This window comes from Trichoplusia ni, chromosome 12, assembly GCF_003590095.1.
Source record: "Trichoplusia ni isolate ovarian cell line Hi5 chromosome 12, tn1, whole genome shotgun sequence".
Classification (NCBI taxonomy): Eukaryota; Metazoa; Arthropoda; class Insecta; order Lepidoptera; family Noctuidae; genus Trichoplusia; species Trichoplusia ni.
The window spans coordinates 9,155,089-9,179,245 of record NC_039489.1 but is presented as its reverse complement, the minus strand read 5'-3'; the positions used below and the strand labels follow the sequence as shown (position 1 = coordinate 9,179,245).

The 24,157-nt window shown below is 35.8% G+C and overlaps 1 protein-coding gene across 13 annotated transcripts in view; it reads right to left on the bottom strand.

Moving 5' to 3' along the window:
- The window catches only part of LOC113499691 (microtubule-associated protein Jupiter), a 120,434-nt gene that overhangs the window by 40,173 nt on the left and 56,104 nt on the right, over positions 1–24,157 (bottom strand). The window contains exon 1 of one of the 13 annotated variants that reach the window (XM_026880255.1): positions 21,921–22,208. The exons of 10 other annotated variants lie outside the window; for them this stretch is intronic. In XM_026880255.1, the coding sequence (XP_026736056.1) occupies positions 21,921–21,982 (62 nt within the window). In that variant the 5' untranslated portion in view covers positions 21,983–22,208. Of the gene's footprint in view, positions 1–21,920; positions 22,209–24,157 lie in introns of those variants that run through there. 2 more of the 13 variants (XM_026880257.1, XM_026880249.1) reach the window with 2 other exon arrangements.

Here is a 24,157-nt window from a genome sequence, read left to right as displayed (position 1 = left end):
GATGCGACACAACCAGTCGCTCCACTAATGTCATAATTAGAAATAGCATCCATAAAACATCCCAGGAACGTTAGTAGCACTGGAACATTAACAAACACAGTCCCATTCATACAAACAAGAATTATACCATAACGGTAACTGATAAACTAATAGTCACTGCAAATGCAGAATTAATTCCGTTTTCTATATGCAAAATGTTCGCTTAGTGTAGGGATTAGGAAGGTATAAATTAATTTGCGCCCACGCATTCTGCGGTAAAAGGAGATTCAGCTGATAGTAATAATGCGGCTACATGGCTGGATGTCGCTCTCTAAACATTGATATGCTGAGTCTACACCAAACAATGTAAATAAATCGTCGCATGCATTATACAGATGTCTTCATTCCGATGTACGATTGATTGACGCTCTAGAATTGTTCGATTTACATTTATAAAAGAAACATTAACACGCGGCCCGTCCATACATATGAACTATACAGACATTGCGTTATATTCTGCACAGTGTTGTTATAAAAGGAAAAATTTAGAAAGTCTAAGAACCGTCGATATAGTTTATGAAACTGCTTTCAATTCAAAACTACAATAAAAGCTATTATAACTGACCACGTACAAGATTGGATCTGTCGTTACACAGTAGTTGACTACATATTGAATATCAAATGGATTTATTTTCTCTTACGATACAGTGAAGATTCACGACGGTACCGAACAGTTGGGTTGCTTACCTGCAAAGAGAAAACAACATTAAATACATATGAAAACAGTCATTGGTACTTAGCGTCCATACAAATTCATTTCACCGTAGGGAGGTTGTAACCGTGGACCTTAAGCCGCTATAGAATATTAAATACGCAATATCTGTCGATAATAAATAAGATTCAAGATACAAATAGGCGTTAAAGAGGCTCTCTTGTAGGAAAGTTGTCAAACTACCGATGGAACAACTATAAAGAATGGTAAACCCCGCCGTTGTGCATACATAATGGTCCCTCGTAACTATTATAGTGATTGTTTATAAACATACGATTATACAATATCCGTAAACGAACTCATAACACACACCACGAATGGAAAACTAGGCAGTAAATTAAAACTACCAAGAAACTACAAACTAACATTTCGCGAAAAATGAAGCTGTTGAGGAAACAGAAAACAATCGAATGTACGACAAAAGTTGTTCACACTAATGTATGTATTTTTTAATGTATGAAAAAGGAGTTCTAACAGGTAAGTTAAATCGATAGCCTTTATTATACTCATATCACATACACTATCATCGCCAGCCATCAAAGCCTTGTAACGCTTCGAAAAAATACAACAAAGGTTTGATGAATCAGAGAAAATGATTAAAACAGCCCAAACTTAATAAGAGATGCTTCGGGAAACCTACCACCATCTCTTAAAGTGATTGGAGTTGTGGAAGTGTGACAAAACACTAAATGATGTATAGTGGTATCTCTCTTCCACGAATATTACTATAACACGTGGTAGCCGCCAAAGATTCAAACAAGCGCTTTAAAAATGCGAAAACAAAGGGATAATTAGTTTCTTCCGCTGATGTGTATCAGGGATCGTTTGATGGACGTAATTTGTACCTTTCACGCCTATGAGCCCACCGAACCGTGAGTTTTGGATATACAACGGCTTGTAAACACAAATTGGTTATTTCGGTAAGGGAAGATATCGCGTTGCTTAACACAGGAAATCGTAGATCTCCGACCCGAATCTAATAATAGCTGTTGAGGTTACATACGGAACTAATGTAGTATCACTTTGTGAAGTTTTGTAATAATCCTTTACGCTTCAGCAAAATTCTAAGTTTAACGGGAAATACTTTGAGAGAGGCGGTGAACTGTCTTCTTGGAAGGTCAGCAAGGTCATCGGACATTATTTTATCGCGGTTTGCGGTCTCCACTTTTATCCCCAAAACGTTGATTGATCTCAGTCCTACACAAACTTTCTCGTAATAAAAAACGCAGCGTCATTGCCTTAGTAAATTTGGCACCATTCGAAATAACAGATAGCAAACGCCTAAATGCAATATGGATGTGGTTTATAGTAATAATGGACATCACGGCGATCGTTACTCGTATCACGATGCAGTTAACGATTACTTTATATGATACACGTTTATGTGAGCAATTGAAGTGTATCAAAACGTTTACGTGTTAATTCGTGTCGAACTAGCCACTTAAACAATGATTTTCTCGACAGACTTCGTTACGGGATCTAGGTCAACAAAATAAAGCGGCCGATTTAGATCAATCATTAATTTTCTAGAGAATTCTTTTGAGGCGATTTTAATTGTTTTGCCTTTGTGAGGGCAATTTTTCTTTTCAAATTAAATAATGCATGTTATTGATGACGCAGCAAAACATTGAAAAGTCAGATTTATGGCAACGCTATTAATATTCTGATACCTGCTTTTATATGCGTAATGGGAGGTTTTAACATAAAATGAGAAACTCTATACACAGCCTTATCCAGTTTAATAACTTCTCGTTCAACAAAGAGGAATAAACCAAGTTCTATAGCGTCCAGTAATAATCTTGAATCAAGCCTGCGTTTTCATTGCAATTTCGCGCATTAAGATTCACCAAGCACTTATGCTATGAGAAAATTGCATGGTGGGCGAAAAATTATATTAAATTCATCGTTCAACCCTATTGTGTGGGGCGAGTGCAGTGAAGCGGGGAGCCGAGGCCGCGCGCGGGGTGGGCGTTGAGACTCCATTCATGCTCAGCTCTGAATAGGGCCATAAACGCAAATTGCAGGGCTGGCACACTGGGTATTGTTGCATGCGTATTCAGAACAGCGGCACAGCGGCGGCGCGGCGTTGCGTGCAAAGGGAACGTGTTGACGCTGTCGACTGCCTACATCTGCTTGTATTGTTATTTCTGCGTCAAAGTGTTGATGAGAAATGTACGAACTATCACACGTATGTTTGCTTGACATTTCGTCCTTCGTCATTTCTCGTGACACAAAGGGGTTGTATGTAGGCCGCGGTGCTTTGCTATTGTTATGAGCGCTAATGTTTGGGTTCATTAGAGTACTCAATTCAGAAAGTAGAATTCAACAACAACAGACTTTGAACTAATTAGTAAACCAAAGATCGTCCATCAATATAACAGAAAAGGTGAAGATGATTTATGTGTCACGTTTCACTATAAATTAAAATGGTAATAAAACAACGGAAGTTCAAAGCGTTAATTCAATTACAGTAAATGTTTTTTAAAGACTTCCTTTTATCGGCTGACGATTACTTGACTGATTTTCGAGTGCAATTGTTTCGATTGGTTCTACGATCCTTCTATTTTGAAATAGTCGTTGGACCGCAAAATTACGGTCAATAAACGCAAGTCAGCCCACATCGGCCACATCTGTGAGTTTGTCTCGACAGCGAACGTCTGGCGTATCGAAATTATCACAATTATTAATGGCATTTGAGATGTGCATTCTTGTTTGACTACATATTGGCTTGAATTATAATGTTCGGGATAATTAGTAGTGACAGTTTTAATGATTTATACATAAACGCATTGCTACCTTTATTTGAGCTGTCAAACAGATATAGACCACAAAAAAAGAGTTTATTTTTCGGAATCTTTTTTGAAGTGGTATTTTATTGACCTCTTATGCAAAACGTTATCCTCTTAACAACCCACACATCCAACCACAATAATCATTACTCCAGACAACTTACAATCGAGATCTGGGTCAAAAATCAAAAGCTGATTCGTCACAATCGCTACAACATAACTCGATTCACGATCGACAAATTGAATTACATGTGGTGTTAATCGAATTACGATTATGAATTATGTACAATCGATAAAATGTTGATGGTCTAAATGGTCCTATAGTTTAATGGGTTATGTGAGGCGAGTCTCACCGAGCATCGCTCATGTTAGAGATAACCCTCCAATTATGGACACTCAGACCGATACGGTCCGTTTACTCGACTATTTATAAATTAACTTGCATCAAGACGCGATACATGTTAGTAAAGACTTAGTGATGTACTGCTTTACAATGTTTTTAATACGCAATTGTAAGAGCATTTTTTGTTGATGGCTGAATTGTATTCTTTATTAGAAAATCCCAACTAAAAGTGTGGTTTAATTATTAGAAAGCTTTTACTTAAAGAATATTTTTAAACGCAAGATTTCACAGAAATATACCTCACATTAAAATCCATCAATTTTATTCACTTAATCGTAAGTATTGATAATAGTTGAGCATCATCATGGCGACCGCTACGATTACCGCTCGTGAGAGAGTATTGGCTTACCGCAATAACTACGCTAGGCAAACGGATCGGTAATTGCAGTACGTTGTTATAATCCCAAGAGGATGCCCGCCTCTGCTTCCTTACTCTTGCCTACTATTGGTCGTAATTATAAATCCCTTATCTCCCTATTTATGGCAAATCGTTTATTCTTAACACTTGTCATTAATTACTTGTCAAGGGTAATTAAATAAACCATTTTGTGTGAGATGTTATCAGCTAATGGATGGTAATGATGAGCTATTCTAAAAACAAATTGAATGTCCGCAGTTAAAAGCCGTTAAAAATATATTTTTAAGTTACGAATTGCAAATGAAATTTATTTTTTAATTAGCAATGCAGAACTATTTGTAATTGGAACGATTTTAATTATCCAATCAATCTTCGTACCCATTTGATTCGAATTTATAGAAATTTTTAATCGAGCAATTAATATTATTTTTTGTCTATAATTGTAAACGTTTTTCAGTGTGCGTGACGAATTAAATGAAATAGGATACTTTATTAAAAGACAGAAATTTCATATTTTCACGTTATATTGGACAATCGTAGCAATCGCAATGAGTCGTCAGTAGCATGTTCAAGAAATCGTAAAATTTCTTCGTAAATCATATTATAAAGGTATTATATCGATTCTGTAGATATTCGAGAAAGTATTGGAAGAAGCTTCAGCTTTGTGGCACTAATCATGACAGAGCAGAATTAGCTGTCACTTAACTATTTATAATTTCGTATATTTACACTTTATAACTTTGAACAATGTTTTATGGAAGTCAGAATATTCGTGTAATGACGCCGTGTGCATTATGATACTAGCATCAATTTTTATAAAGCTAACAGACATGTTTGTGTACCTAACTTGAAAAATGGTCTTAGAACTCTTTCAAGAAATGTATAAATATCTACATTTAGATACCATACAGGACAAACTATAGTATAAAAAACATATTGACACATGAATTTATGAGAAAAAGGTGTAAAACAATCATCTACATAAATCCGTTGATGGGTAATGTGTATCCAAAACGCTGGCAACAAAACCCCATTCAGCAACACATACTTCTCTACAATTTCAAAAACATTACCTTAGAACCGTTTCAGTGCTATTTATTCATCCGAGGGTGGACTTAAATAGTACAGTTGTTAATGTGGTGACGCTGAGCTCGTTACATTATGAATAACCGCGGTGTCATTACGTCTGTCAGTTTTAGCGCTCCACTTTAACTTTACTGCGAGGCGAACGCCTACCAGTTTCTAATTTGCATTTACTTCAACAACATCACCATTTACTACGACTTTGACAACTCGTTTGACAGGTACGAGAGTGTTCTTTTCATTTTTTTTCCTTCACTTTCTTAAATATTTCTAAAGAATAGTCAATCTAGGTAACTATTTTCGTACTTTCTTTAGCCGTTTCTGTACAGTCACAAGCAAAAGTAGATGATCAAAATTATATACTGACAAATGACAACAGAAATACTATACTAATGAACGGAGTCAAATTTGTGAGTTGTCTAAATGATTAAAAAGTATATGAACTGAAATACCAGCCAGCGAAGTTAAAAAAAAAACAGTTCATATCTACTATTGCTGTTGACTGTACTTACCTCTAATTTTAACAATGAATGATAACATTTCATCTCTTTTGCGATGCTATCAGGAATGTATAAATCTTATACATGCGTGTGGACTACACGCGCATATTAATATTCTCCAAACAAGTACCGTTCCAGTATCTTAAGCATATTTTCATAGATTACAATACTATGTAAAGAATGCGATAGAAAACTTCCACAAACGATGCATGGATACCTCATGACGAAGCTAACAATGATATACGAAATGAAACCTTACTCGTTTGGAATAAAAGTTATGCTGGCAGCCAGCACACACATACCGGCTATTAAAGCTGAAAATATTCTCATCTGACAGTAAATAGACCGATCAAGAAAGTTCCACTGCGAATGGACTTCAATATAAGTCTTTAGCTTCTTACAAAAAAATTCACCATTAACAAGAGTATTGAAAATTTAAAAAATAAGACCTATAGGAAACCCCGACTTTATTCCGGAATACACTAAATAAAAAAAAAAAGAATTGTATATTTTTATTTCTATGCAAAATGACGTTTAAAACATTGCCAGGGTTTATTCGAACGTGGACACAAAAAAATCAGCCTTAAGTGTCATGGTGTCTTTGTAGAAGTCAAGAGGATTGTTAAGACATTTTAAAACGACTCTTAAAAAAGATTTGTTCTCGAACACGTCTAAAATCTCAATAGGTATGCATAATCATGAGTGATCGAAAAACGCGATCTACATTCCAAGCAAACACAGATATCTCAGTTACACGATAATTAACTGTCAATATTTGGACTAAAAAGATTCTGATACATCCTCTTTCTAAACCAACTTCATACAAGAGATTCTCGATTAGTTTGTTTATCTAAGTAAAAAAAATACTCCACTAACTTATTTAACCGGTGTAATGTTAAAGAGTTCAAGTGGCCGGAATCCGGTTCACATGGTGCAAAAAAATCTCTAACGAACAGTGAAATTCACATGACGGTATAGAATTAAAAAAAAATACACTGTCAACTGCCAGTCCCGTTACAAGCATAGGCATTTACGACCTTGCATGTTTCAGATTAACGGTACAACATAACAATTAATAATTTTATGAAATAAACAGTTATTTAATAACGATAACACATGTTTTATTGTTAATTTGTGATTATGCTTGTCGTGTTTTCTTTTTTTATAGCATATAAAAATGTATGTTGTATTATGGGGCATGTGTTATTACTACCTTATCGAATAACTACACGTTAATATGTCAATTAATCAAGTAATTGCAAAAGGAGTTCTTCATTTATTTAAAGCTTAGATACTTCTTATAAAAAATGTGCAAAGGCGGTCATAATGCTCGATGCATTTTCTACCAGTCAACCAAGACGTTGTGGAGAGAAATAAGAATTAGGTATTAAAATTTAAAAATAGTGATTGATAAGAAAACTACATCAAATATAAAAAAAAACTTTTCTCAAAAAAAAGTTGCATCAAAATTCGCAACGCCGTTTAAGACAAACACACAAAATACTCTACAATCCCATAACCGTGGAGAATGTAATAACAAGACTCAAGACCGCTTAATACATTGATCATTAAATTCAGTGAACGCGCCAATTTGTGCTCACTAGTAATCACTATGAACGTTTGTAATTCGAACGGGCATTCATCATTATGTGTCGATCGTTCGAACTTCAAACAACTTCAAGCTACTGGTTTAGCGAAATTAACTCGGCCGAGTGTCAATTACATGTGCTATCAAGTTTCGCTGCGGGATCGCTATCGCGTATCAATGAAAGCGAAACGCCATTGTTTGGCTAATCAACGGTAGTTACACCGCAAAATACGCCACGTATAACGGGACCTGACTCTATAGCTAAATTTTACGTACATTTTTTGTTGTACGTGATTGTTTTTGGGTTTCTGTAGCCTAAGACTGAAGATGGTCCATATTAATAAGGCTCTGCTGTCTGTCCTTCTATCTTTATGTTTGTCAGGAGTCTGTACCGCATGAACCCTAACAAATGTTTTAATTCTGGTTTTAAAGTAATGAAGTTAAATATAAGTTAATATTAGAGTTAATAAATTATCGGTACGGTCATATATATGATGGGTTCTTTGCAAATTACCAACTCACACTTGACCGGTTTCTGTAGTACGTGACGATTTTTAATTGTAATGTCAATAGCTAATACGTGGTACCTACGTCTATTTGTATTGGATGCATGTCGAGTCGCGAGCGGAAATACTCTACAAATATTATTTAGGTATAGAGTTTATATGAGTAAAATATTTGAACATTCTAATACAACACTTGAATTTGAATATTTATATTTAAGTCTATTTTTATTTCATTAAATAATGGCTATTGAAAAAGGAATGAATTGATTAAATCTTTTACTCAAAAGAAAGTGACCAGACGCATCACTTCAACCTAAGTATGAACAAATGTTTGGGGAATGGCGAAGATCGGTTTTCTGTGCCTGTGTATGATTTAAGAGTATATAAAAATGTTTATCAGCCAGCCAGTACTCGTCATATAAATTTTGTTTAGTTTAAGACTAAAGGGCGTTACGTAGGTAAAAGTTGTAGAATTATGTTTGAGAGGAACAATATATACAAAATCAGGAAAAACAAACTGTTCCTTGTGACTTTAAGTGAAGTATTACTTAATAGTGATTCAATGAAAACTATTGCCAGCTTTTTCATTTGATAATTTTTACGACTGTTTTCATCTACTGCTTGCGCGAATACGTAACTCACAGCCCTCCATTCACTTATTTCACTAGCTTCATATCCATAAAACTTCAGTGTAAAACAAGCCATGTTCTCGGAACATGGGCGAAGCTTTTACCATCCATTATGTTCGGCGCAGTGAGGTGGGCACTACAAATTAGTTCACACATTATGCAATTAGTGCCCGACATCGCTGTGCAAGCAAATTATCTAAATTATCACGAACTTACTATTCGGCTGCTTGTTAGTTAAGGCTTGTTAAGGTAGTTGTAAAGTTTTATGACTTTATGCAAAAACAATAAATTAAAAAAGCGTATAACAGTTTCATCGTAGTTGTGTGATAATTGCTTAACAAAGAATGCAAATCTACAATGTACATATATTATGAATGATCAACCACAGGTACATGGAAAATGTTCGCTCGGTTCCCTAGCCCACGACTGATAGACAGTAATTACAATAACAATTTGTATCTCGTAATAAAAAACACAATTACTCGCATGAAACACTCACACAGTCCCATATTATTTTTATTTTCGTTATATCGATTGAAATCCAAACGCATTGTATTTTTCAACGGCCATTGACTATCCGATGGTCCGTAAAATCGATGATGATAACATTTTGAATTGTTCCGGAGATATTTGCACGAACAATGCTTGTAAAAGGCGGGTTACATCCTAAAACAATTGAAGGTCTGGGACAATGTATCAACAGGCAGAACGTAAGTTATTTCGGTCACAAAAACGTACGCGATATTCGTGTCTATTTATAGGTGTATAAAGACTTTAACGGTATGGAGAAATTCGATTGAGTAGCTGAAATAGATTGCACGCATGCTGTCATATCCGTTACAGGAGCCGCGGACTGTGACTAAGAAGCTATTGAACTAACATAAGTATAGATTAGTGAACATGTGTTCGTGTAGCTATTACTAAAGTAATTTCATATATTAATAACGAATCATCCTGTATTAGCGAGACTGACAATTTAAATGAAATTATAGGTTTCTCAGAGATGTACAAGATAAAAGTGAAAGCTAGACGTTAAGGATTAATTAAGTTTAATAATGATGCTAGATAAATTGCTTTTCTTATCCTCATGAGTACAATTTGTAATCTAAGGTGGCCATTCCAATTAAACCAAATGAAGGTAGTACTTTGTGTAATTGCCTGTAATCATTTAAAAACAAGGAAGTATAGGAACAATAACAATAGGATATAATTGTAAAATAACCCCATGAATCTCGAGTGAGTCAATACGATCAAATAATTATAGCGCGACATTACGCGGAGACGTTTGTACAAAAACATCGAGTTTAAAACCAAATTGTTTAATCATCATCAATTTAACAATTGCCAGACTTCCTATATGATATTGTTCGGGTTTTCGTAGAACTGTGAGTAAGTTGTGACTAACGATAAACGAATTCTTTGTTCAGATAATAAAAAGAACATTTGTGTGTCACAGGTAACTGTAGATGTAGATAATGACTCCTAAATGTCCGCTGTTTCAAAATATTATGAAAGTAAGTGGGCAGCGGGCAGTCCAGCTTTCATCTCGCCTTAGATCTGAATCTTTAAGATCTCATTCTTAAACGTCCAGAGCTTTTAATTCTAAATATTTATCATCTAAATGATCTGTTAATATGTCTCCTGAAGCATTGTTCGCACAAGATTTATAGTCATACCCCGTGGACATTTCGGTGTCATTATTAAAGTAAGAGCAAATGATGAATCGACTCGAATTCACAATTAACCTCCTACTCATTTAAACTTTAACAAACTAAACTGTTTGTAAAGATTTAACGTGTTAATTGTAAACTCGAAGCTTGGCGTAAATTATTTAAATAACACGCTGAAACAAGGAAACAAACTCTCGTTAAAGTTGTAACAATTTGTGACGTCATACCTCGGTAGCTGTATGTAGTAGCTGTTTAACTGGCCTTCTGCCTATCTAGTAAATCTAAGTTTCACATCAACCGGTGTTTTATCTAACTTTCATTTCACACTGCATTACCGCGAGTCGTACAAAAAAAATAATAACATCTCATTTGGTCGTGTTTATGTACCTTTAGCGAGTGCATCAATCTAACTGTTGCTGATGTACGTGACAGATGCGTGCACTGTAATAAACCCTATCTGGATGTAGATCATAGTTTTCGTGCGCGGGCGCACCTGTAAATTTAGACGTCGACGTCGCATGCGCACGCCCGTCCCGTTAAGTCCCATTTACACGGCTCGTCTTCAAAACACTTTCGCTGATATTTCTACGCTTTTTTTGGAAATATTTTAACGTGTGTTGACGCTTTCGCATCGTCGACTAGTTTGTCAAGAACTTCAACTGGTAGAATGTTTATTTTCTTGACAATACAACTAGGCACGTGTCAATAGCGCATGGCGACCGTTGACGTTAATATTGTTAAAACGTATTAGTTTTAACAATCTTTACCTTTAAGTCAGTTGACTTAAAGGTGTACCGGCTACATGTTCATTCTTATAGCATTACATATTTTGATTAAAAGAAATCGTAAAAAGTTATAATACCTTCTTTTATAGAGCATTATTATTTAACTTATACGAGAAATACTTCTCGAAAATTTCAAATTTACAAGACAGTTTATCGGTAATTGCCTTGAGATGCAAATCTGCCCGTGATAGATCAAAAGCTTAACCAACCTTATTCGAAAGTTTAATCCTTGTCATCATTTTAACCTACTCATTCAATTACACGTGGATGTAATAAATCTCGCTTGTATAATAAATAAACTAGTTTTAAATTATAAAGATCTCCTTAGAAAGCTTGCATACCTGGATATGTCACACTTCTTCTATAAAAGAAAAAATAAATCAGAACCGCGATTTGAAATCCGAATCAGTTTTAAAAGCGTAATCGATAAGGCCAACTCACAACGATTCTCAATTCGATTGTTTCAACACAAATCGATTCTCTTTTCGAATCGCTTCGTGCTTCATAAACCGAACAGCTGCGATAATCCAGTGTGAAGTGCACTTTAGAATTTAATCATCGTCGTCGGCATTAAATCATCAGCATCGGCCATTGGGCCCACTGCACTGTTACCACCAAGCCCTTTGATATTTTATATCTCTACATCTTTATTGTCCCACATAAATCTCAACGAAGACTCTGATTGGGCGTTCGATAAAAATGTATTGGCTGTCATTCGTCTTACGTAGTAAATCATTTATCATAATGTAAATACCGCACTTTCTTTACTTCAAACATGATTAATGTGATATCTATATTATATAGCATCAACTATTTGTTATAATCAAGATTAAAGAATTTGTAACTGAATGTAGAATGTTATATCAATATTATCAGAAATCATAATGTACGCGAGAGTACATCAAGGCAAAACAACTATTTAAACTTTTTTGCATACAGTATTTTACATATTTTACATTACATATTAGTTCTACGGGCAAAATAGGCAAACGCTTTTAAATTTAAAAGCATTTCACAGTCGCTAGATAGACTATTCCGAGATCTACAATCAAGACAGCGCAGTGACAACAATGACGTGTGATAACATCTAAATCATAGCGGATAATTGCGCCGGCGCAACTGTATTATTGAAAGTAAATATGCAACAAATTGAAATGCTTTGTGAGCGGAATAAAATGGCGGTCATTTCACGCTTTTACTATTCGTTGTGGACTTTTATTTTGCTATTATTATCAAACACTTTATCTATTGTTCGGAGCCACACGCGGAGAATGCGAAATTGATTACCCAGCGAATACAAGTACCGGTGGACTTTTCATTAACACTGTCATTGGAGAAACTAAAACTAATTAAGATCGGACTAGTTTTATACATGTCTAATACAAATTACATTAATTCACCTTAAACAATAGAGCAGTAACGACAATCACGTGAGCATTCTAATCTAGCTCGAGAAATAGGGAAATACCAGGGTTTGTCGAAGCTACCGCTATCTGTACCTAAACCAAATACTAGGCTATAACGATACGCCAGATGTCCGCCTGGACCGCACAATGGAAATGATAAAGCAACAATAGTAATTGGTCCGCTATCAGTCCGCAGCAAGCGCGAACTCCCATTTCCCTAAGATAAAAGGCGACATTCCGTCTGATGTCCAACGATTTGTAACATTTAGCTCACAATGGCTCATTAAACTGAAAACGCTACATTCAACACGAACTGGTTTTAGCTTTCGCCTTATTTAACGTTGCCTTTCAATGTTTCAAACTTTTCAAGAATGTTCGAGTGAGCTAAATATCGCGATCTAATCCGGTTTATTGTGTATCTGTGTATTGTTAATTGACATTAATATAAAGGAACACTTGAATGGTATTAAAAAGGGGCTGAGGCAGCATACAAGGACTCTATTCAGAACCTGCCTACGTTCACTCACGGACGATGCAAGTACGAGAAATCCAAGATATCGTATCCGAAAGTATTTAAAAAATGTTATGTGTCATAAAGCACAGTCTGAAGGAAATGCCCAAGCATTTTCAGGCGCTAAATAGTAAAGCCACCAGACTGGTAAAATCGGCACATCGTCCGTAAATTCCTCACGCCTATGCAAGCTACGACACTCGCGCACTTCTCGCCTGCCTACAAAGTTATTGATTAACGATGACATATAAACAAATGACGGCTATCTATTTTCTCGGAAATGTGTTTAATGAACAGCGCCCTAACAGTTCGCAGGCCTACGTAATATCAATCAAAAGTTCCTCATTACCAGTCGCCGAGACCTGACCGGTTCCATGATCATCTTTTTGCTATTAGAAAGTAGGAATCCATGGGCAACACTAAATCGCAATTTATTTTATGTGGGAAACAGATAAAAACATTTGAAATGCATGAAGGTACGCTGTCTGAATTACATTATCTAATCAAAGACGCCGTTGTCTGCTCAGAAGAACATGAAACTCCAGTTGACAAGCCCCGGACAAAAGATAAAAGTTAACGTAATATTAATACTACAGCTTTCCCGTATGATTGGAGAATTATTCAAATAGGCTCTTTAAATGGTTATTGAAAAGGCCTTCATGAACTAGGGTCAAAGATGAATGTCAATATTTTTATGCAGCGTATAATTAACATGTTAAACATCGGTAACGTAAAGAACGCAAAGTATTTAATAACAATGTAACGGCTACAGACATAAACCATGTTAGTAAAAACATTTCCCCGTCGGTAATACATATTCTATTAACGAAACCGCAATTAAATAATTAATAAGAGATTTGCATACGACACGGTAAACACGGTGTGGAAAGATAGCGTCGTCCGTGTAATTACAAGTTCATAATCACAATGGATGGGGGTAATTAATCTTGGATGGATTCCAGTGATTTCCAGCAAGCGAGTGCACAAATTGTGCGCGTGCGCCGGTGTAACGGGCCGGCGATAATCGCGACGCGATAAAAAAAGCGAAGCGAGCGCATAACGGATCGCGCGATGCGCTTGGCCCGTCATCGCGATCGAGGCGCCCGCGCAGTCTCCGCTGTCGGGCGACAGACTCTTTATTTTGTGATTACGTGTAATCAAAGCACAACATTACAATTTTCTGAGTGCGAACGTGATAAATGATAGCTTTTTGTGCAATCACGTACTTTACTGAAGCCGGAAGAACTTAGTAAGACAGCTTACAGGATTTTTGACGTTCTACGCTTTTGACATTCTGCTCTTTTGACAATTTGCTATTATTTGTAATTTTTCGTTTTTAACCTTACGGTCCTAAACATGAATCGGGGTGCTGTGCATAGTAACCGACCTAACAATGCTTCCTCGTAGCCCAATTTGAACAAATCATTTTGTTTCTATAAGGCTACAAGTATTCAACTTTCGCAATCGATTTAGTTTTAAGGTTATAATTAAAAGCTCATATTATATCTGCCATTACGATAGCAACATGTAAGGGTCTACATCAATCACTCGCACACTTAGACTCCGGCAATTAATTTGAAATTCTAATGCGCAGCAGTTTTTATCACACACGCTCACAGCTAACCACAAACGAATGAGTAATTTACGCTAATTAAACACTAATTAATATAAATATTCATTTAAATTATTATTAATTATTATAAAGTGGCTGTGGTAGTCAGATTCATGAAAGAAAAATTGTTTAGAGATAACCCTTTTGCTAATGAGAAAATATTTATGTTACTTACTATTGACATTACTGTAAATACAATTCTTTTGGATGTAGATAAAAATTAAAATATTTTTACTGTCTCGAAAGTGTTTTGTAGGAAGCTGCCTTTGACAAAACTTAAATTTTCACGATATAACTCTATCTCCGTTCTCTAATCTATTTCCGTATCAAATTTCAACAAAATAGATTTAGGAGTAACTGACATTTACAGTATCAGTATACACATTAGCTTGCGATACGATCTATTTCTAATTTACTAGCGACTATTATTCTATTAATGGTAACATTGACTGCAAATTGGAGAATTTTAGTGCAAGAGGAAGAATCAAGGCGTTTATGGTGATTAATCTTTAATGTAAGACTTTTCATAACGAATAGATCAAATAAATAATAAAAAAAACCTACGAAGAAGATATTCTTCATAAGTGTCATTTTCATGTCTAATTTTTTTAACTGTTACTTAGTTCTTGTTGTTCCTTAAGCATGAAAATCGCTTGAGATTGTTTAAAATCCACAATAAAACCCACATTAATTCAAGAAGCAAAAAATGAGGGAAAAATATATATTTTGTACGCAGATGTTCACTCGTTCTTAAAAAGAAAATTTCATGTAGTGACACTACAACACCAGCCTCTAACTATCCCACTGCAAGGCAACCTTTCCATATATATAGGATTTAGGCAATGATGACCATGCCACCCAGTCATGGGTTAGCGATTCCATATTAAATTTAAAATAATGTAAATAAGAAAACACCTATTTCCTTTTGATATCGATGACGGTATCATAGGAATTTCGATATTCACTTGACAAGTCAACATTGACTAAATAAGAAAAGTAACATCTTCGATACCAGTATTCATAGCAAAAACATTAACGTTTTTACACATCTGTGGTCAGTCGCCCGCGTCCATTAAAGTTCCTTCCGAGGTTTCTGTCCAGTTAATCTTGCCATTCTAGATAATAAAAAAGTACAAGTAAACGAGTACTATCGCAGCTTTTAACACCTGATGTATGTAAATGGTCTTGTTTTATATTAAAGAAAATCTTATTCATTACTGTTAAGGATTTTATAGAGGAGCGCCGCAGGTCTATTAAAGCGCAGCTGCATAACGTGTATTAATATATCTGAACGGAATATTAACAAGACTTATAAATATTTATTTACTGTCTAATAAAACTATAATGAGTATTAGTCTAAGCCTTCAAACCCGACCGCGTTATTTCTATTAAATACTTTAGTAGAAAATCATTGAAAATTTGCTGCGTACTTATCTGGAGCTGTTTACATGAATCAGCGTCTAAGCTGGGGTTTTACTACAGAATATTTCATATACTAAATGGTAAATACTGAAATTGCATTCACGGCGCTAAGCGGTGCAAGTGGTCTGCCATCGAAGATAATTTCCCTACACGTAATGGTCAGAAAGCTTAGAGCGAGCTTACACTTTATGGGCAAATTTAAAAGGGCCTTTGTGTACCTCGTGTGATTGATGGCTGGCTCCTATTACCAACATTTGAAGTGAATGTTTTAATGTAAACGACGCAACAGTCCCACGCCTCTAATGTGTCGACAATGACGAAACTTTGAAAGTACCTTCAATGACCAATCTCCTAGACGCAAGGAGGGTTGCAGAGAAATTTAATGATACTCAAAAATACTAACGCACGGTACAAGGCGCTCATAAACTAAGTAGAACTTGTAATAACCGACAGCAAAACTGATAATTTATGACACTTAGTAAAAGTTACAGTACCGCAAATACCTGCCAAAGAACTGCCGCATTTGAACCATCGTTTATACTTTAAGCTGTCTTAAAGAGAAAATAGTACGAAACAAGGTAATAAAATAATACTAGTGTTTAGTTTATACTTCTCAAAGGCTCGGTACGAACGTACTGAGTATATTTATCTTTGCAAATGGACGAGAACAATTTCAGAGGAAAAGCCAGGAAGCTCGGAACGTATAGAAGGATATTTTATAACGACAAATGAGGTTGTACTTGTAAGTTTCAACATGTAGTAATGTTTAAACGGAAGATTAGAATGTGTTCACTTACTTACAGACCAGCAATAAACATTGCGTTTAGGTTACAGTATTATTTCTATGATCTGACTTAAATTTGTTTGAAACCTCGAACATGTAAAACGAACCACCTCATATTTACTTCGTTTCAATTTTTCAAAACTTGTCTGTACACAAGATTACAGTGGTAAAGAGGTGGATTCTTAATACTTTTTATTTACAACGAATATAAAGATGAGTGCTTGAGCTAGGCGCATTGCGGCTTGCGCAAGTCATGTCAGACGATATCACGCTGACAACTCTGAAACGGCAACGAAACTGCAAAAAGTTATGTTTCCGTCTGTTTACGCGATCCCATTACGGGCCGAAACGTATGTACAAACGCGAGCAAGTCTTAACAACCAGCAAAAGAGTCAAATAAAAATAAACTTTACGTATCAAATAACAAAATCGACATTGTAATGTTTTTCCAATTTCCGTTTCACTAGTACCTCGAAGGTTTGTCACCAATCCGTAAGGTCGTCCATCATTTTTGACATTAGCAAAAGTTTACAAGGCACGTATTATATAATACCAGATTATTATGTAATATCCGCGAGACAGGCAATGTGAAATTTACACGACATATCGAATAAATTTGGTTTTGCACGCAACGGTATCCGCCACGACCATACACAATGCAAGCTTGTTTTTTTCTACTTATTTTAGAACATCTTTTTTCGTATTTTCAGGCACGATATCAAAAATATCTAGTGTGAACAAAAAGGTCAGACTAGATTAAAACCTTTGTAAAGCAAACGATATATCACTTTTAGTAGGCTAACAAGTCCATTTAAATTATAATAGTAGGCCAAGCATCGCCTTCACCAAAGAACTTATTCATTACATTGTTGTAACAGCATGTACGGCCTGCCCTTATTAAAACATCATTAGTTTACGAACGCGGATCGCAAGAGCTTGACATGCAGCGACCGAGCTCCACTCGTCAAGGAATCGATGTTAGTTTTTATCGATACATCGATTATCGATTTAATGCGGTCGCACATCTCAATCGAGTTTTTGCTGCGATTACATCGGTGTTTAAACACAGCCATCGGTCGCGTTGACGATATTAAAAAAATGTAGTGCAGTTATCTGCGAGACACATCTATGTGTACATGTCTTGTTCAAATTACTATGTAGGAGTGAAATTATTGTTTTACTTTACATACCGTAATTAGTATAATCACTGGTCCTACTTCGCGATAATTATGCTAAATCCCTGCTTTAATTTATGGACCCTCGTATAAAATAATCAGATCGCTTGTTATAAATTATATGGAATAAAATATAGTGATTGCAGCGAGGCGCTACAATTTATCTTGGTTTTCGTATTACAAGGAACAAACATTGTTTACCATGCTTTCGTTGTAGCGAATTTGCGATTCCCAGTTCTAGAAATCCAACATCTATCATAATATTGTCATTTTTTTTTGTTTAATTAGTTTTATAATAAAACATAGGTATTCGCAAGAAATGGTATAGAGGTATTTGCAGACGAATCAGGATTATATTTAAAATTTGTTTAACACACAGCGAGCGCAATGTCAAAATTGAATATTTTTACAGTCTCTTCCTTTCATTAGCCGGAATTCTTTTTTATTTTAACTATTTCATAATCCACCTTTAGATACTAGAGTATGCTTAGGTCAAACATGTTGTCCACACCAAGAGGTGTAGCTAACTAGTTGAAGTCTTAAATAGCCTTTCCTCGTAGTTCTCGGAAGGTGGAACGCTAACTACAACCACATGTCAGGCACATTCCACCCCTCGCGGTTTGATTAACGACACATACCGATACTACACTCAATAAATAAGTGTCGCCATTAGCTTTACACTCCACCGCAAATGAACGTGACACTTCTGTACAAACTCACGTCTTTATTCCAAAGTGTTAAGACTCAATTTTGCAATCCATTTCTACGAGTGAAGTGTGGTTGATTGTACCTAACGCTATAAATACACTGGTAATTTATGAATTCCTAGACTAACATTTTTAAAGGCTAACTACGGAGTCATTTGTTAAGGATAAATTGTGTAACAGACAGCCATTTGTGAACGGTTTCGTAACTTTATCCTTCCTTGTTGCTATGTTTAGGAATATAAAATCATAATTTTATTTATTGGTATTAACATTGAAATTTATATTGCAATTATTGTGGGTACAAAGTTGAGACATTTCAGAATGTATGAATTGTGATACTTGAGATTTAAGCATATGAAATTATGTTGAACATAAACGCTACGTACTTCATATTTTGTATGGATTACTAAAATAAACTACGAGTATGTAGCAGATAATGTTGACGTATCACGTAACTAGCAACACGAAATACAACCGCAATAAAAAAAATCTGTACCAAGGGTAGAAGTAATCCGTCGTATAATTCTCCTACATTTATCAGACGTAAATTCAAACGAGGTTAATCCAAATAACAATATTTATGGGGTTAGCCAAGGTCGGAACAACCCCCACAAGCAGTCGCCAGCAGTCGGCAGCAATCGGCAATCATCGTGCGCGTTCGGTAGACCCTGATGGCTTACCACAGCTGTGGGAGCGTAACAGCGCTCTACACGATATAGAGCGGTGTCTCTTTTCCTCATCTGCAATAATACTACTTGACAACGTAGTGCAAGGCCTCCTGGTCTAAAATACAGGGTACGCTGACCAAGGGCCGGCGCTGGCGGTGCGTTTGTCTGTCCGTCGCGAGTAATCACACACTTCCTATGGATATGCTAATGGCCGTCGACGGCACGCGACCGCCGCCCGGCCACCCCGTAGCCTTTGCCTACATTACACCATATAACTGTATTCAGGAATTCTTGTCTAGTTCAATTTGTATAGCGAGGCATTTACGTAAGAATATTTTATCGACGTAGACTAAAACGAATGTAAAAGACTTATGGCATAAAATGAAAGAGTCTTTTTACTGCTGAATCATTTTATGCTAGTATTCTTGGACTAGCCTTATAAAAAGGAAAACCTTTTTTTGTTCCTCTACATAAGCTTCCACGATTGATGTCGCGAAATCCTTCAAGAAGCCATCGAAGTGGTTTATCTGAATGAATGCATCTCCATTAAATCTTTAGCTCATAAATCTTGTTCAAGGGTTGAGAATTGATCTGGAGCGCATGAGAAGCGCGTTTATATTAAGCACGATTCGATAAAGTAATCAATAAGCACTAACGGTTGTACTGATAGGAGCGATGCGCTGGAACAGGGAGCCTACTGCCACGTCTTATAGTAATATCATGCAGTTGTGTGAGCGTGACAGCGCTCTACACAGTATAGAGCGGCATCTCTTTTCAACAACGGTAGAATTATTACTTCAAGACGTGATGGTACGTACAGCTGAACATTCGTGAGGGATGAGAGCCACTCTGTTACCGTTACGAGAATAAAATAAACAAGAGAGTTGTAAATTAATTTACAAGTCCGTTACGCGCATCGTGATTGCTGCGGAAGGCGAAAGGCTTGTTATTAACACAATTAAAAAGGTATTTCGTTAACACTCTCGAGTAAGAATTTCTTTGATATCGTGCTAGAGGAAATTGTACCGTTATTACAGTTCTAGCACCTGTAAAGTTTTAGTTAACTTTAAGAAAGGAAAATAAATTTATTAAGGAATGAGAAAAATTAAATAACGATTACCTACATAAGTTGGTATTCACATATTTCCGTACAATTTGACAATAATGTCTTACGACTGCTACACGCAATAGAACAAAACAGCGAACAGTTTTTAAGGACGGATTTTTGTATTTTTTTTTTGCAAAACACTTTCGTCAGGCTTTCAAATAAACTAGCCCGAATAAATCTACAGCCTTGGACGTAACGACCAGACGGTATCCATTAAAAAAATCTAGGTGAAATGATTAGGCACGCATTGTAAAAGTTGCGTGTTATGGTGTGCGCTTCCTAGCTGGCATGTTACATTCTACATAAGATTTTATATCATATTAACTGTTATGGAATCATAAAACACTGGGTAACGTGAGAAATGTATCGTACCCACAGTTTTGGAGCGATTCTAGAGGTACTTAACTGTTGTTCAATCGATAGCATGTTGTGACCCAACCTGGGACAGTTTGCGCTCCGCAACGTAATGGTGACTGTCATAGAAATACATTTATCGAGTACATTTGTTGTTTTAATTTGGCGTCATGTACTCAGCTAAGTGAAATTGAATTAATCAAATACTTAGTTAATGAGAACGTCTAAGCTTACTAAGTTTTTTCTTCTATTTCGTTTAATAGAATAATTCTTTTTTTTTAATATTTATTATAATGTTCTAGGATAAAATTATTTAATTATAATACTTCCAAATAATTTGAAAAGTGATCATTGAAAAATATTTGACGTAACTTTTTCAACATTATAATTTAAAAAATCCGTGTTAAGTTAAAAAAAGTAGTAAGTTATGTTATCGGAGTGGTAGCGACGTCCGCATTACACCGCGTGCTGGGTTCAACGCACTGACGTGAAAATCACATTTTCCGATGTCTAACAAAGATAAACGGTTAAAGTAATAACCATATTAACAGCTATTTAAAATAGCTTTTAAAGCGTATTGTAAAATATCATTTATAAAATAATGATTTTTATTTAAATTAATTTTTTTACCAGCTTTCAGTCATTAGCGGAATTTATTACAAATATTACAGTTATTAAAATATGTATTATATATGTATATATTTATTGATTGGGAAAGAGTACATCAAAAGCCTTTAGATTACGATAACAGGGGCGTGCTACGAGCATTGTCGGGCAAAGTTCCAGGATTCAGAAAATTATTATACCCGGCAAGTAACATGTGTCGTGAACCCATATACGAAATTGCTATCAGAAACCATTGTATAATACAAAGACATTAAGGAAATAAATTAAATCTGTGACGAAGGAAACCATTGGGGCAAATGTCACCGATGACTAAAAAGATGCTAGTTTTATGACAGAAAAACATTTGAAAAAATAAAGGTATCACTTGTTTATCCATGTTCTAGCAAATTAATTAATTCTCCAACCCTGGCCTTTCGAACAAAGATAAAGCTGAAAATGTTTCAGCCGCAGCATCCTTGCAAGAACTGAAAAAAAATATTCTTACCTGTTCTTTCCGTGCCCGATTTTGTAGAGCTCGACATGTTTGAACTGTGCGTAAGTTGCCATTGTTGTTGAAAACACGAGGTGGTTTTATCACACGATAGTGCGGTCACTGTAACCGGCGCGATTTAGCGTGGAGATGGGCGTGCGTGCGCGACGAGGTTCGTCAGCTGACTGGCGCGCGCGGGCCGGTACCCTTGCTTAAGTCGATGCTGCCACCCTCCGCCCGCGCCGGGAAAATGAGCCGCGCAGCCGCGCATGCGCGAGCCGCCACTTCCGCACCGTGTTTTTGTTTTTTTTCTTCAGAGCCCGTGACATATGGCCGCTCGACCAGATGATCAGTGTCAACAAAGCACAGATGTTTTCGAACAGGTTCGATGATATGGTAAAGTAGCAGTTGAATGATACTAAGCAGTTTAGTGGAATATTTGCGCAAAAGATAATTACCGTCAAAGCTGACAGTTCATTTGTTGACGGAAAGTAATCTGATATTCGAATGCAATAAACAACGGCCTATGTAAGTATAATATTTCACGAATTCAACAAAATTAAAGCAGACGTTGGGAAAAAAAATATATCAATATCGACTGGCAGTAAATAGATACAAGAAAAACGTGAAATACTAGGGCAACAAAGAGAATAAGCTTTAAAATAAGTAACAAACTAACTGCGACCAAAACGTAAACATTTTTCTCACTCTCTAACCCATCCTAAATATAGATAATTGGACGTTACAAATATGAAAATAAACACCAATATTTCCACACCAAATTAATTCTCGAAAACTCCTCCATCTATTCCAACCGACGCCAGAACATCGTACACCAGATGAGACCCTTATTTCGAAATGCAAAAACACAATACTATAACACGAGAAGTACCTCAATATGCTGATTCAGAACAGTTTCCATACGGATCTGATTTGAATCCATTCGTGTGTTAGTGAAGTTATAAATCGCCGAAGATCAAACATTCGCATTCAATTGCTAGATTATGATAAGCACTCGTAGAAGAGCTTTCATCTAACTGTAACAGTTTCGAAATTCGAAGTGGAAAGAAATTGTGTATCTTCACACGGGAACCAATGAGTTTAAAAAATGTTTTTTTTTTATGGATATAAGTCTGTTTCAGACTAGATTAGTAAACAAACAACGCAACGAATCAAAAGTCAAATAACGCGAAAGGTGTGACAAGCACGTATAGCGAACGATGGCCGTAATGTTAATTAAAAAAGTAAAACATTTTTATTTTTTTTAGTCTGGATGACAGGTTATTTGTGAGTTGAAGAAACAAAACACTGTCATCATTGTGTCATTTAGTGCATAAATTAAATTAAGTTCGTCCAAGTTATAATTTTCTAAGCGCCTGTTTCACAATCACTGATTAGCCGCTATCTGATCTGGCATATAAATGGAATAAAATGTCATTCTTTGTATGAAAAAATCTGTCAAATAATTTAACGGGAACTTATTTGGCATTGGTGAAACAGGGCATAAATCTAGCTAATATTTCAATTATAATTAATATACTTTTTTTTAATTGGCCGGTGTAACATCCCACAGCTTGGCAAAGACCCTTTTACGTTTCCTTCCAAACCTCTGACTGCAATGAAATAAGAATAATAATTTCAAAAACATTTTTTTTACTGTTTAATAGCAAGCAGTTCACCCATACAGTAGTATATAACCACTAAATTTACATAAAAGAAAAGTAAGGCTCATAAAAGGCAGAATTAAGCAGCATACGTATTAACTCTTTCGGTGTGAAAGAAATACAACGAAAACCATTATTACAGCCTTTGGTAACGGAATAACATAACCTTTGTGAGCGGAACTGCGATTAGAGATTAGCTTCTGACGTCACAGAGTTAGTGACGCACGCACCTAACACCCTTGAATATATTTTGATACCTTTTTTTCGTACTGAGCGTAAAGAAATTGCGGACCAAAGCTTTTCTTGTAAATATTTATAAATAGAGACGTAGGATGGAAAATATTAGAATTGTTTCGTGGCTAAAGCATTTTCCCTAATACCTAATACCTGTATAAGTATACTATTTTTTCTTTTTATGTCGGGTCGACGTATCCATTGAGACAAAACCCCAAATAAATTTAATAAAAGATTAAAAAATGACAATAATGAAACAACGTGTATTCAAATTCTAGCTTCAACATAACAGAGATGAGTCAGAGAGGAGATCAAGTCTACGCCGTTATTAAGTACACAGACGAGAGAAAGTTC